At 43.5% G+C, this 12,902-nt stretch overlaps 1 protein-coding gene across 1 annotated transcript in view; it reads right to left on the bottom strand.

Annotated features, from left to right (window-relative positions):
* INIP (INTS3 and NABP interacting protein) overlaps positions 1 to 12,902 on the bottom strand; it is a 70,188-nt gene that overhangs the window by 7,881 nt on the left and 49,405 nt on the right. The window contains exons 2-3 of the mRNA XM_085641261.1: positions 11,330 to 11,432; positions 1,744 to 1,834 (exon numbers count right to left, since the gene is read on the bottom strand). Of these exons, the coding sequence (XP_085497387.1) occupies positions 1,744 to 1,834; positions 11,330 to 11,432 (194 nt within the window). The remainder of the gene's footprint in view (positions 1 to 1,743; positions 1,835 to 11,329; positions 11,433 to 12,902) is intronic.

Here is a 12,902-nt window from a genome sequence, read left to right as displayed (position 1 = left end):
GAGGAATTTTACAGGCAAGACTAAAGGCTCATCATAACTTGACTTGAGAAGTATCCCACATTTCAGAAAATACCATTCCCAGTTAAAGTTCCATATTAGTTAGGCAATGGTGAACTTGGAGAACTTGCCTTCTACACGACTTTATTTAGCTACTCTGGTGGCTTTTCTTTCTAATTTGAAACCCCACTCTTATAGCAAGAGGCATGTAAACATGGTCCTCTGAAGACTGGGAGTCTGAAGAAGGATAACACAAAGTCCTTATGTTGGAAAATCTTGTACGCAAGAACTTCAAGTGGCTATCCCTACACACGAGATGGGCCGTGACACAGGCCCTCATCACCAGCCGATTGAACTATGGCAAGGCCTTCTGCAGAGGAATAGTCGTACACCTTCTACAGAGACTTCAGACCATAGAGAACGCCTGAGCCAGACTCATCCTTGGACTTGCCGGATGAACCCACATCACACACCTCAGAAACTCCACTGGCTGCCGGTACAGAGGAGATGCTGACCCACGCACACAATGCTCTACACAACCAAGGACCCGCCTACATTAAACACCGCCAGAACTTCCACCAACCATCAAGAAGACTACGCTCCGCCTCCCTTTCACTTGCCCATACTCCAAACATCTGCCGAAGCAGAAGTGGAGGACACTCCTTCTCCCACATCACAGCAACGACCTGGAACACCCTCGCCACGCACCTCCATACCATCACCTCACTTCCAGAATTCCGAATGGCCCTCAAGACCTGGCTGTTCAAATACGCCTCTAGGGCCTGCAAGCGCCTGGATACCCTATCGGGTAATTAGCCAGGCTTTATAAATCCCAATTGAATATTGTATTGTATGGATAACATATGACAAGGTGGACAATTGTGTGGTATACTCTATGGTCCTTAAGAAAAACTGTGAATCGAGAAAGAAAATGGAATCAAGAAAGCAGCGATGCCTCTGCTTAAATACTCTTTCTTACCAGGTAGGCATAATTAATGGGAACTGCCATGTTACAGATGCCTATGATCATTTCTCACATCATTTTTTACACCAATTTCCTGATGAGTTGTGGTGAGGTTCCCAGTGAAACAGAGTGCCAAAGGACATTGTTATCTTTTGCCCAATTCAATCTGGATCTTAGACCATGAAAACTTCAAAAGTACAGGCAATAGATAGAATTTCTGGGGTTATTAAAATAATGCTGCATTATTAAAATGAGCCAAATCCTCCGAAAAATTAATAGACTTGACTAGGACTGAGGCCTTTAACAAGACGATCATGAGGTACGCTGTCTGAACCGACCAAACATATCATGTCAGCACCTACGACTTACGCACTACAACAGAAATATACTTTTAACGTAAGAAGCACTCAACTGCCATATTCTTACTGCTGTTATCCACCAAATCTAAATGAGAAAATTGGAGTGGAGCAGTGTTGAGGACAATAAATCTTGATTTATAAAATGCTCTTAATATTATACAAAAAGCCCAGGTGGTAACTACCTGGAGTGCCAGGGCCCACTAGGTTTTATAAATAGCAATTCCAATCTGATACTGGCCCAACTATTTATGGGAATGATAGAAGAACTAGAAAAATACATATTTAAAATGAACAGTGGCAGCAATTGCAGTTTTCGAACCATTATCAGAAGGCAAAAAACTAAAATATAAATGTGGTAGGCACAATATTTGTTTCACAAACTTGGTACAGTTTTAAAACATGTGTTTAGACACAATGACTTACCTGCAGAGCAGCTTTCTGCTGTGCCGCTATATGCTGCTGTTCCGCATGGTCCCGGAAATCTTTATTCAGACTGGAGCGAGAGAGGGCAATGCTGAAACGGGAAATAACAGTTCAGACCTAGCCATTTAGAAATGGTTGGATGGATCACCACCCACAGAAGGGTGTTATCTTGTGGGGGCCAAAGTAAGCAGTGAGATGCACACAGGACTTAGACACTTAATCTAGGACTAATATATCGGGAGGCAATCTAACCTAGAATACCAACACCTGCTTAACGAAGGTCAATTGACCTTTTGCCCACATTATTGTAGAAAGGAGGTATTTACCAAAACAAAATGGTCTTTAAAATAAAAGAGACCAGCTTTTGATTTGCAACTGGGTATTTCAATATCATTCTTTGCCCTCCATGACTGGGTGCTGCTAAGCCCTTTGAACAGTCAAGTGAAAACATCAAGCGCTTGACCTCAGATACTTCTGTATCGGAGGTCAAGCGCTTAACCCTTAGTACTTCTTGAAAGAAAATTCAAAATGGAGACTGTTCTCATTTGGATCCCAGCACCACTTGTGGTATCCAGCAACTCTCTGCACCCCAACATCTAGAAGCGTTCTGCCACACAACAATCAATAACACAGCCAACATGAATTATGAGCAGCTTTGCCAGGTTGTCACTAACTGGCTCTCACTTGCCCACCTGTATCTCTCATGTAGTTCTGGGGTAAATGGTGTAGCATTAAGGTACACAAAGACTAGGGAACCAAGGCAGGGTTAGGCTACTAAACGCTGTTACTGTAGCACTTAAGACTGAAGTACGGGGAACCTGAGAAAGCCCTGATCCAGAGTACGCTAGTGACTTGTTTCCAAAAGTCATATTTAACAGATGTACCGCTGGGAAAACAATAGAGACTTAGCCTGTTGTGGGCGTCTCCCCACAGCCAGTCCCAGAGGACCGACATTATTAAAAGAAGATGAGCGAACACAACAGCAACAAGAACTACTGTAAAACAAACGTTAGCTTAAAAGATTCATTTTGCAAGACACTTTGTGGGTGGCAAGAGAAAAATCTTTATAGGTTCTGGATGACCATGGAAGGGGCCAGGAGCATCTTTCTGTAAAATAGGCGACTCCAAAGGGCCTGTCGGGTCTTGTTCTGAGCTTTATGAATTCCACAATAATGTCCAGTGGGGGCTCGGAAAACCAGAGGTTGCGGATATGAAGCCATGATTAGACTGCATTGTGAAGAAAAAACTGTCAGGATGCAAATTCCAGAATCTCAGCAAATAAATTCGAAGTGTCTGAGGAAACGGTCAGTATTGCAAAATGGGTCATTCCATCAAGTGTGTTCTAATGGGAACCATTTTCTAGGCTCAACACTTTTTAAACCAGATGCATGCAGTTCACAAAGGGCTCCTACAATGAATATATGTGGTCCTGGAACCTTACTGGGATAATGGAATGTAGGTATCGATTCAAATCGGGTGAGTTATCCTTGCCCTCTAACTTATCAAGAACGTATTTGTTAATTTTTGAGTTTTAAAATTATTTATTTCTTTAACCATCTTTTTGTTTAAATTGTTTCTTATAAAGAAACACACGTGTTGAACTATGGAGCTTTGTAGTTCAGGTAAAGCTACCAAAGCAGAGATCAAAGGTTGTTTATCCCTTGCAGAAACTGGTCTACTGTGTAGGCCTTTCCGTCTAAGCACTGTGGGTGCTCTGTTAAATCAAAACCATAACCTGCACCTCTCTATCTCCCACACACCATTAGTCTGATTGGACCACTACTCGACAGGCCCATTTTAAAACTTTGTTATATGACTGCACTTTCACGTGTCAAAATTTAGAACCACCACCTTTACTATGACTTTGTTTGCCCAGAATTCTCACTGTACATCTCTGGAGATTTGTGGCATGGTTTCACAGACGGGAGGTAGTTGAGGCTGGACTGTTTCCACTGGAGCAGTCAAGACTAATTTGAATATAGCTAGATCCAAACTGAGGTGGCATGGTAAGCAAAATAATGGTGGTCTGGGATGCGGCCCAAAGTAATTACCAGTGGCTGAGATTAATTCAAGCTTTCCATCCATCACTTTTTAGTATACTTTAATGTGCTGCTCCAAGTGGAATGAATACGCTCAGACGTGGGTCCCGTGCACACGGTCACTGGAACCATGCTATACCTGGCAGATGAGCTTTAAGTAGGGCGAAACCGGTCCCGATTTGCTTGTGTGTCAGTTCATGGAGGACTTGACTTGGTAGTTCTGGCTGGACTGTTCCCATTGGAGCAGGGTGAAGACTGATTTGCATATAGCTGGGGCCAACCTTGCATGGTGTGCAAAATTACAATGGAATGGGATGCGGCCAGAGTAAATATCAGTGGCTGAGATTAATTCAAGCATTCCATCCATCACTTTTTTGTATACTTCTGCGCACCAACTGAAAAGACAAAGGCCTCCCATCAGATTTTCTCACACATTGGGAGATCACCTTGAACAGTGTTTGGTGTTAGATCTTGAGTTAAAACATTAACCGATAAACTCAGGTTGGCAGCACTTCAGATACATGAAGGAAAGAAATACTGGAAAGGAGTGGTTGCCTAGAACCAGTGCTAGAAAGATGGGGGGGTTGGTCACGCCAGATCCCGTTTCCAGCAGCTATTTCGAGGCTGGATCTGGGATAAGGGCAATCCAGGGAAATATGCTGAATTTCTCCTGGTGTCATTTTCCGACATGGGACACAATTCAGCGCTGCATGTTATCTGCATTCTATTCAGTGCAGCAACCTGCAGGCAGCGGGGTGCTTTCTTACTTTCATTTCCAGCCAGGCACAAATAAAGGCCGGATTTAAAAGGACCATCAGCCCTTCTTTTGTTTAAGTATCATCCTGACTGGGAGCCATCTGGAGCCTAACTCCTTGATGCCAATGCAATGGAAGGAAACAAAGATGCATAGCCCATCACTGCAAACATACTTTCGGGAAACTATGACTTCGAGGCAGGTTTTTGATTTTTCATTAACGCCCTCCCCATGTAAGAGATGTGCATGCAATCTAAGAATGCAAGATTTATCTGTATGTATGAGGGATTAGACGAATAATGATTTAAATTACTTTACAGAGCTTAGGCACCCAACAGGTCAGAGCATGGTCTTTTGACCGAACTCTCTTATTGGAAGCAAGCGAGCTGAGTTTCCTTCTTCGGGAGACAGATCTGTTTTTTAGAGACCAATTTGGGAACTGCAGACATTACAATAGTTTGGGATACTCTTAAGGTCTTCTGGAGGGGTATAATAACTAATAGGGCAAGCTATAGAAGTAAGAAATACCGAGAAGAGATTGAGGGTTTGGAGGTCGAAATGAGGAAGGTGGAAACAAAATTAAATGCCCAAGAGGGAATTGGACACAAGGAAGATTTAGAAATTAAAAAGATATTGAAGGAACAAATGGAGTCGGTCCTCCAGAGATGGCTCATGCGCAGGTGGGAAGTGAGTAAGATGGCCCATTTTGAGTATGGGGAAGGTGCCGGAAAATTATTGGCTTGGAAAATCAAGGCAGACCAGCTCCGGAACCATATTAAAGAGATTTCATTGGGCAAAGAACCCCCTATCTATTCAGACACAGCAATAGGAGATGCCTTTCTGGAGTACTTCCAGGATATATATATAAAGAGACCTCCACAGACGATAATTCTAAGGCAAAATCTTGGCTGGAGAATATCGCTTTAACACCGATTAGCACCAAACAACAACTGGAGTTGGGGCAACCTATTACACAGGAGGAAGTAAGGAAAGCATTGGCAAGGGGAAAAAAGGGCAAGGCGGCTGGCCCGGATGGGCTGCCAATAGAACTATACCGTTCAATCGGAGAAAAATTAATATCTGTAATGACTCTATTTAATAAAATCTTTATGGATGGTATTAGCCAACCAGCAACTTGGAATGATGCCACTGTGGTCCTTATTCTGAAACCAGACAAAAACCCTTCCAGTTGTGGGTCTTATCGGCCCAAATCACTCCTAAATGCTGACTATAAACTCTATACAACCATCTTGGCTAATAGATTAGGGGAGGTGGCTAAAGATATCCTTCATCCTGCCCAAAAGGGTTTTGTGATGGGGAGACAGTTAGCAGACCTCACTTACGATCTGGTCGGCACAATAGATATTGCTTCTACGTGTTCGCTCCCTCTTGCAGCCCTGACTGATTGATATATAAATCCCCAACTGCCAAGTTACTGGTGAATGGAAGTCTTACAAAATCATTCAGCATAACTAGAGGAACTCGACAGGGTTGCCCTCTCTCCCCCCTGTTGTTCGATATATATATTGAACCATTTGCACAGAAATTAAGGGAAAACCCCGATATCGAATCATTCATACATGGGGAATGGGAGAGAAGGGTGGCCCTATATGCGGATGATATTTTGATCCTTTCTGCAGATCTAGAAAGGACTCTACCGGCAGTAATTAAATCAGCAGAGGACTTTGGCAGGGTTTCCGGCTATGAGATAAATCCCGGTAAGATGGAAATCATGACTTGGAACATCTTGAATCCCGCACCACAGACAAGTAGTAGTATGCGTTATCTTGGTATTACAATCTCTCAAGATATTAATAAACTAGCAAATACCAATCTATTACGAGTGTTTCGGGACTGCCGTAAACAGATGAAGTCATGGGTACACCTTCCCTTATCCACTCTGGGGAGGGTTAACTTGGTCAAAATGTCTATATTGCCTAAGGTTACTTTTCTTTTCAACACAATCCCTCTCCACTTTGATAAAGATATCATAGCAAAATTCCAAGGGGAGATTAATTACTTTATCTGGGCATACAAATCTATCAGAATTGTGTGGAAGAAATTAAGACGAAGGAGGGAGAAGGGGGGGCTGGTTTTACCGGACCTACATTATGATGCCTGGGCATTTCAACTTACTCACTCTCGAATGTTGCTGAAAACACCAAGCGACGAAGGGAGTGGAGCAATGTTTCTTGCCATGTTGAAAGGGGCGGGGTTGACACCAGAAGGGTTTATGTTTAAATTTGGCGATCAAAAATTCTTTAAGAAAATTAAATTCAAAATATTGCAGTGGTTTGCCAAGTTGTGGGCAGCATTATGGAAGGCGACGAGTCTCAGCTATTTCTCCAAATGGGCCCCACTTTGGGACTTTCCAGGCTCCCCAGACTGCCTCCGGGATAGATTGGCTACCCCACTTAGAGATGCTGGAATTAAATTTTGGGGAGAGCTAATTAGCAATGAAACATTTATCACATGGGAAGATCTAGTAACGGTAGTGATCTCTCCAAATTTAAATATATCCAGCTATATAGGTTTGGTACAATCCCAGCTCCAAAAGGGAAAATCTATAGGCAGTGGTACTAGTTTGGAGCAACAGCTTGTGGATAAGCCAGTAGGTAAAAAAGAAGTCTCTTATTGGTATTGGGCTATAGAACAGGAGGTAGATGGGGAATTTAAGCTGGCTGATGAGCTGTGGAGTGGCTCGCTGCCTAATAACCAGTGTAACCATCTATGGCAAGAATCCTTTAAAATCCTCTTCAACATAGTTAAACCAGCATGGTCGAGGAGGAATCATTTATTTACGGCTCATCGTGCATATTTATCCCCCCCTAGACTATCAAGAATCAGTAAAAATACACAAGTCAGTTGCCAAACATGCGGTTTCCTTGAGGCTTCGGACCTTCATAGGTTTAGAGACTGCCCTTTCATTCAGTCATTTTGGGAAGAAGTGCAAAAAACATTGGAGAGTATCCTGGGGATGGTAATTACAAGCTTTGTCAAAGGTGGACACGCCCAATGTAGTGTGGTACGGTCAAATGAAGCAATGTTTGGGAACCCACCAAGTGGGTTAAAAGACCCCTCACACACCAACCTGGTTGGTGTCATGCTTCATCATTGGGGCCCCAACCGGGTGGCCGAATGCCTCCCGGTTGTGCTGCGACGCCTGACTACAGCGGAGCTGGTGTAGTGCAAAAATGTGATGTGGTGATAATTTAAAAAATACCGCTGAGAGTCCTTACCATTGGAAGATTTATTATTGGCGGCTCAGGGTATTGGTTAAAAAGATATGTGATGCAACTAAATGGAGAAATAATTATCTGTTAGTTGGCTATGTGGTGGGTCTACATGTTTCAGCTCTCGAATAAAAGTAATGAGGAGCTTTCATCAGGACCAGTGTGAAGTGAGTGGCAAAAGGTGGAGTGCCACGTGGTGAAAAAAATTAATTAAAAATATGAGTTACCTACACACTCACTAAGGTGTGTGGAACGCGGTGTCAACACATTAGCGGACACTGTGGCGCAAACCTACACACTCACTAAGGTGTGTGGAACGCGGTGTCAACACATTAGCGGACACTGTGGCGCAAACACTATGGCTGAGTGAAGGCGCTGTGCAGGAAGCGGGAGGGGGGCGCTTCTTACAACAGAATTGGTTGTGAAGCTACCATCGCCTTGCACCTACTGTGGCCTCCCGAAGTCCCGGATGGTAATTACAATCAATATCAAATTAATAATCTTTGGCCTACATACCCAGATACTAGGCCCAGCTAAACTTTTTCTTTTCTACTCAATCCTTCTGGCAAGAAGACAAATCTGTAATTACTGCGCACTCTCCGACCCCCCCCCCCCTCCCATTCATATTCGACTGACCTCTCTATATGAAACATCTAAAATGGTATTCGCCAGTGAATGTAGCAGGAAAAAGATCGCATACTTCGACTTTTTGTCACTTTGGAGATGAGGGTTTTTTTTTTTTCCCCGTCCTATGATTATGCCAACTGGACAATCCCAGAGTCCATAAGGTCTCCCAAGAACGGAAAGATACCTATTCTTCCCAAAATAACATGTGCTCCTTGGTCTGATAATATACCCCCTCTAGGCTATGGGCTGAAAGCATCAAGAGAACCCGAGGGAGTAGCCCACCTTTTTTTCCTAGCCTATCGATATAGGGGAATGTATTGACGGTCAGCACGTTATGGGGATTAGCGAATGAGGACAAAAAATAAAATATAACGATTTAAATGGCACCTACCAATTACATTTTGATGTTGTCTTTTTATAGCCCTACTCATCCCAGTGTTGGCTGTCAGAGCGCTTTCCATCATACAGAGAAACAATAAATCATGCAAGTGTGTAAATAAATATACAGGAAGTGTTACTTAAAACAATGAGGGTTAGAAGCTATAGGAATCAAATATCGACCAAATTTGTAGACTTTATATGCGAGGAGTAAACTGTTGGGGGGAAACAAAGTCCGGATATAAAACATAAGTGATTGAGATTGTCTGTACTAACAAGACATTAATAATTCCCAGAACAGCCCTTCTCTGCAATCTTAGAAAAACAGATTGAGAAAAAACAATAACGATCTAAACCCAGGACTTAAAGCTTGCATGCAGCTCCTTGATGCTGGTAAATAGACCACAGTGCTACAATAGAAAAAATGTAACTTATGAACTGGAAGTCACAAAATTATCTCAGCGTCAAAAGAAGTAGCCCACTTACCCACCTACATATAATACACATTTGTGCTGTGCATGCTACGCAATGTGCTTTGCAACAGGCAAATTAATCCTCAATGCTACTTTATGCGCAAAACTGTGATTGGGCAAACCGAACTCGCCCAGACCTGAATTAACCACCCTAGAGTGTTCTTACTACTATTATAAACCCCTCAAAATTGCTGGACACACAAGGATCTCTGCAGCAGTCTTAACACAAACATATTTTAAAATGCAGCCTCCTTATGATAGGAAATCTGTTGGAGTGGAGGGATACGCTACGGGGACCCACACGGGTCCGCAGGAACTTGCGGTTTCGCCAAATTCAGTATTTTATACTGCACAGAGCACATCTCACTCCCGACTCCATCAACCGCTATTTCCACCGTGCGGACGCTGAATGCCCACGCTGCAAGGCACTGGATGCTGGACTGGTGCACATGTTATGGAGCTGTCCAGCGCTCGACTCATATTGGCGGACGGTGCATGGAGCGTTAAGTACTTGTGCCGGCCCGCTGACGTGGCGGGAATGGCCGGCCTGTCTGTTACACTTGTTTCGTAGAACTCCCCCCACGAAGGTTGCCTGTCGCTTCCTCGACCTGGGTCTGATCGTGGCGAAGCGGTTAATCACTAAGCGCTGGAAGGCGGCTGAGCCCCCCCCGTGCGCAGGCGTGGCGGAGTTCCCTGCTGGTGTGGGCAGGGGCGGAGGGCACGGCTCTCTTGCGGGAAGAAACGTTGGGCCTCAGACGCACACCCATAGCGAATCAATGGGACGTACACTTACAGGCCCTGATGCAGCTGGATGGGGATGCCCTGGGACTCTGTGGGGCACATACTGTGGAGATACTCCCTGAGGGGGAGGGGAACGGAGGCGAGACTGGGGGACCCACTTTAGGGACTGGCGGGGAGGTCCTAGCTGAGCCAGGCAGATGTGCGGACAATGACAATTGCCTTTAATGGAACTGTATGTAACGAGAGGTGGGGGCCGGGTGGGAAGGGGTGGACTGGGGGAGGTATCTTGGGGGTCACGTGGTCGAAGACCGAACCTGCTGCTGCTGTTCTGCTGGGCTTCTGTTGTTTAGCCTGTTTCCTTTTGTTGTTCTATGAATCTGTTTAAAAGTGGGCGGTGGTCCTGACACCTATCAGTTTAACTTGCTCCACACATTGTGGTGGCGATCGATCCTGTGGTTCACCGCATTCACAATTGGCGGAGACTCCTCTGAGTAACTGACTCATTGCCTGTGAGATGTTCCATTTATGATTTATGCTGTGTCTATATCAACGAAATGCCAATAAACAGATTTCATAATAATGATAGGAAATCTGTTCTGTCACATTTGTCCCTATTGCAAATTTGTTTGCAGCAGATTTTGTTCTTTTAAATGAATGTACAATTTGCCTGTCTAATTCTGCTTTTCAAGCCCTGCTCATCGTGACTCCACCCCTTTCCCTGCCCACACATTGACCCTCTATTTATGGGTTACCAGAGTAAATGTTTTCCAATTCCAGCACTGCCTGGAAAGTATATTTTTCTCTGAGCAGAGCAAGGTTCTGTGCACTGCAGCCTCCAATGTACTCTAGCATAGAGATGCAAATGGAAGTAGTTTAGTCTGTGAACCCACAAAGCAGAGTCGAATTGTAATTGCACAGACATGCGGCAGTCAGCCCGTGGGCTACATGATATATGCATGACGTATGCATTATTTATATAAACTCTGCAGTCAAAGACATTGGCAGTAAGCTAAAACGTGATAGTAAAGGTATTATGTCTAATGCAGTATGGCATCCTTACTTGTGGATCCTGTAAATGTTGGTGTATAATTCTGGAAAGAGAACCAAGGTGGGGAAAGCACTTGTTATAGAGCTCTCTGTGGATTCTTCATTTACCCAAGTTGAAAAAATCGTTAAAAAAAATAGCTTAGATGGTTAAAGTGCCAACTGTATAACACTGCTTGTAACTTGCAGTCTACGATTCCCCAACTATACTACTGCAGACTAAACAGGAAAACAGCACAGTTCCAAAGTTTTTTAGCACAACTATATTTACTGGCCCTGAGAAAAGTTGTTCAATACCTGGCTCCAGGACTGTTGGACGAGGACTGGTTCTGCATCAGCAACTTTCTCTTCTCTTTATCTAGTTCAGCCAAGATGGCAACCCGGTTTTTGTTCTGAAAACCTGGAGAGAATGAAGACCGAGGGAAAAAAATAAAAACATTTTTTTTTAAAAACACACGTTTCATGAAATCTCTATACTGACTCCAGTACCAGAAAATGTCCCTGTGATAATCGATCGTAACAGTCCACTCGGCTAAATAGCACTTCTCTGTAAATTGTATCCGATCATTAGGAAATCTCATCTTAATCCTTATTTTTACAAGAGAGAATTATTTACCATCAGGCGGCATTTAAATTTATGAACTAGTTGACACAGGAGTGTGCTATAGTATTCCTCTGTTTTTCTTCAGCGTAATCTGCATTAGAGGATTCTTAGATGATTCAAGAAACCTGAAAACGTAATAAAGGTTAATATGCTAATTTTAACTCCATGCTTCACTTTACTGGTGATACCATTAGGGCTTCATGGTTAAATGTAAACAGTGTCAATAGAATTCAATTTTAACCATATGGTTATTATTTGATTTGGTGTATTTATGCATGACGTCGGTATCTAATTCTATTTTTATTCACGTTTGATGTTTTAGTTTAACTGCTTTGGCACTGAGCGAATTCGGTTTTTAAGGCATTAGGGTTTTTAACACTAATAATTTACTGTAAGATTTTGTGCTTTTATGGCTCAGACAATTTGTGCCGAATAAAGCTTTACTGACTGACTCCAGTACAGCATTACATGAATCAATACATAGCACCACACCTCCCTGAACTCACCCAGGTGTCTAGTTTTCAGAACAGTAATGTCTCGGTTCTGTAGGTTTCCCTAGATGGCCGCCTCCCTTGTGACTAGTGATGGATTTCTGCTTGGGGAATGCCCTCCTACGGCGATCCACAAGCAGGGATGCACTAGGGAAGGGCATCATTGAAAAGGGGGGATTCTTTCCTTTCCAATGGTACCTCTGCCTATGTGCTCGGTGGGCCGAAATAGCCACATGAGCATGTAGGCAGTGAAAGTAAAATGAGCCGATCTGCTCATTTCACTGTCAGTGTATTGACATCGGCACGCCAATCGTCATTACACAGAGAGAAAAAAAAAATGCCTTAGGCAGCTGGGGAAGCTCTTCCCCAGCTCCCAAGGCTGAAAAAGTAAAAAAGTAAATCCTTCTGCTATTCAAAGCAGAGGGATTTCTTAATGCTGTGCCTTGGATGTAACGGTTACGTCCTCGGCACCGGAGCGCCACAGCCGAGGATGTAACAGTTACGTCCAAGGCACCCAAAGAGTTAAACAAACAGATTACAGCGGATTCTTTAAAAATAAATCAGATTACTGTGTTGAGTAGATCGTTGATGAACCCCATGATTCCGGAGGTACACACCTCAAAAGTGTAGCGAAGTTTGAATATTACAGCTAGGGCTTTAACAAACATTCTGCTCTCTTCCTCAATCCATTTCAGTCAAATGCTCAAGGGCACACTAGACCAATGCATGGCCCTGTTTAGATACAATCTTCTTTAGGAAGATCACTTCATCCTCA

This window comes from Triturus cristatus, chromosome 2_2 (genome assembly GCF_964204655.1).
Source record: "Triturus cristatus chromosome 2_2, aTriCri1.1, whole genome shotgun sequence".
Classification (NCBI taxonomy): Eukaryota; Metazoa; Chordata; class Amphibia; order Caudata; family Salamandridae; genus Triturus; species Triturus cristatus.
This window is presented reverse-complemented; position numbering and strand designations above follow the sequence as displayed.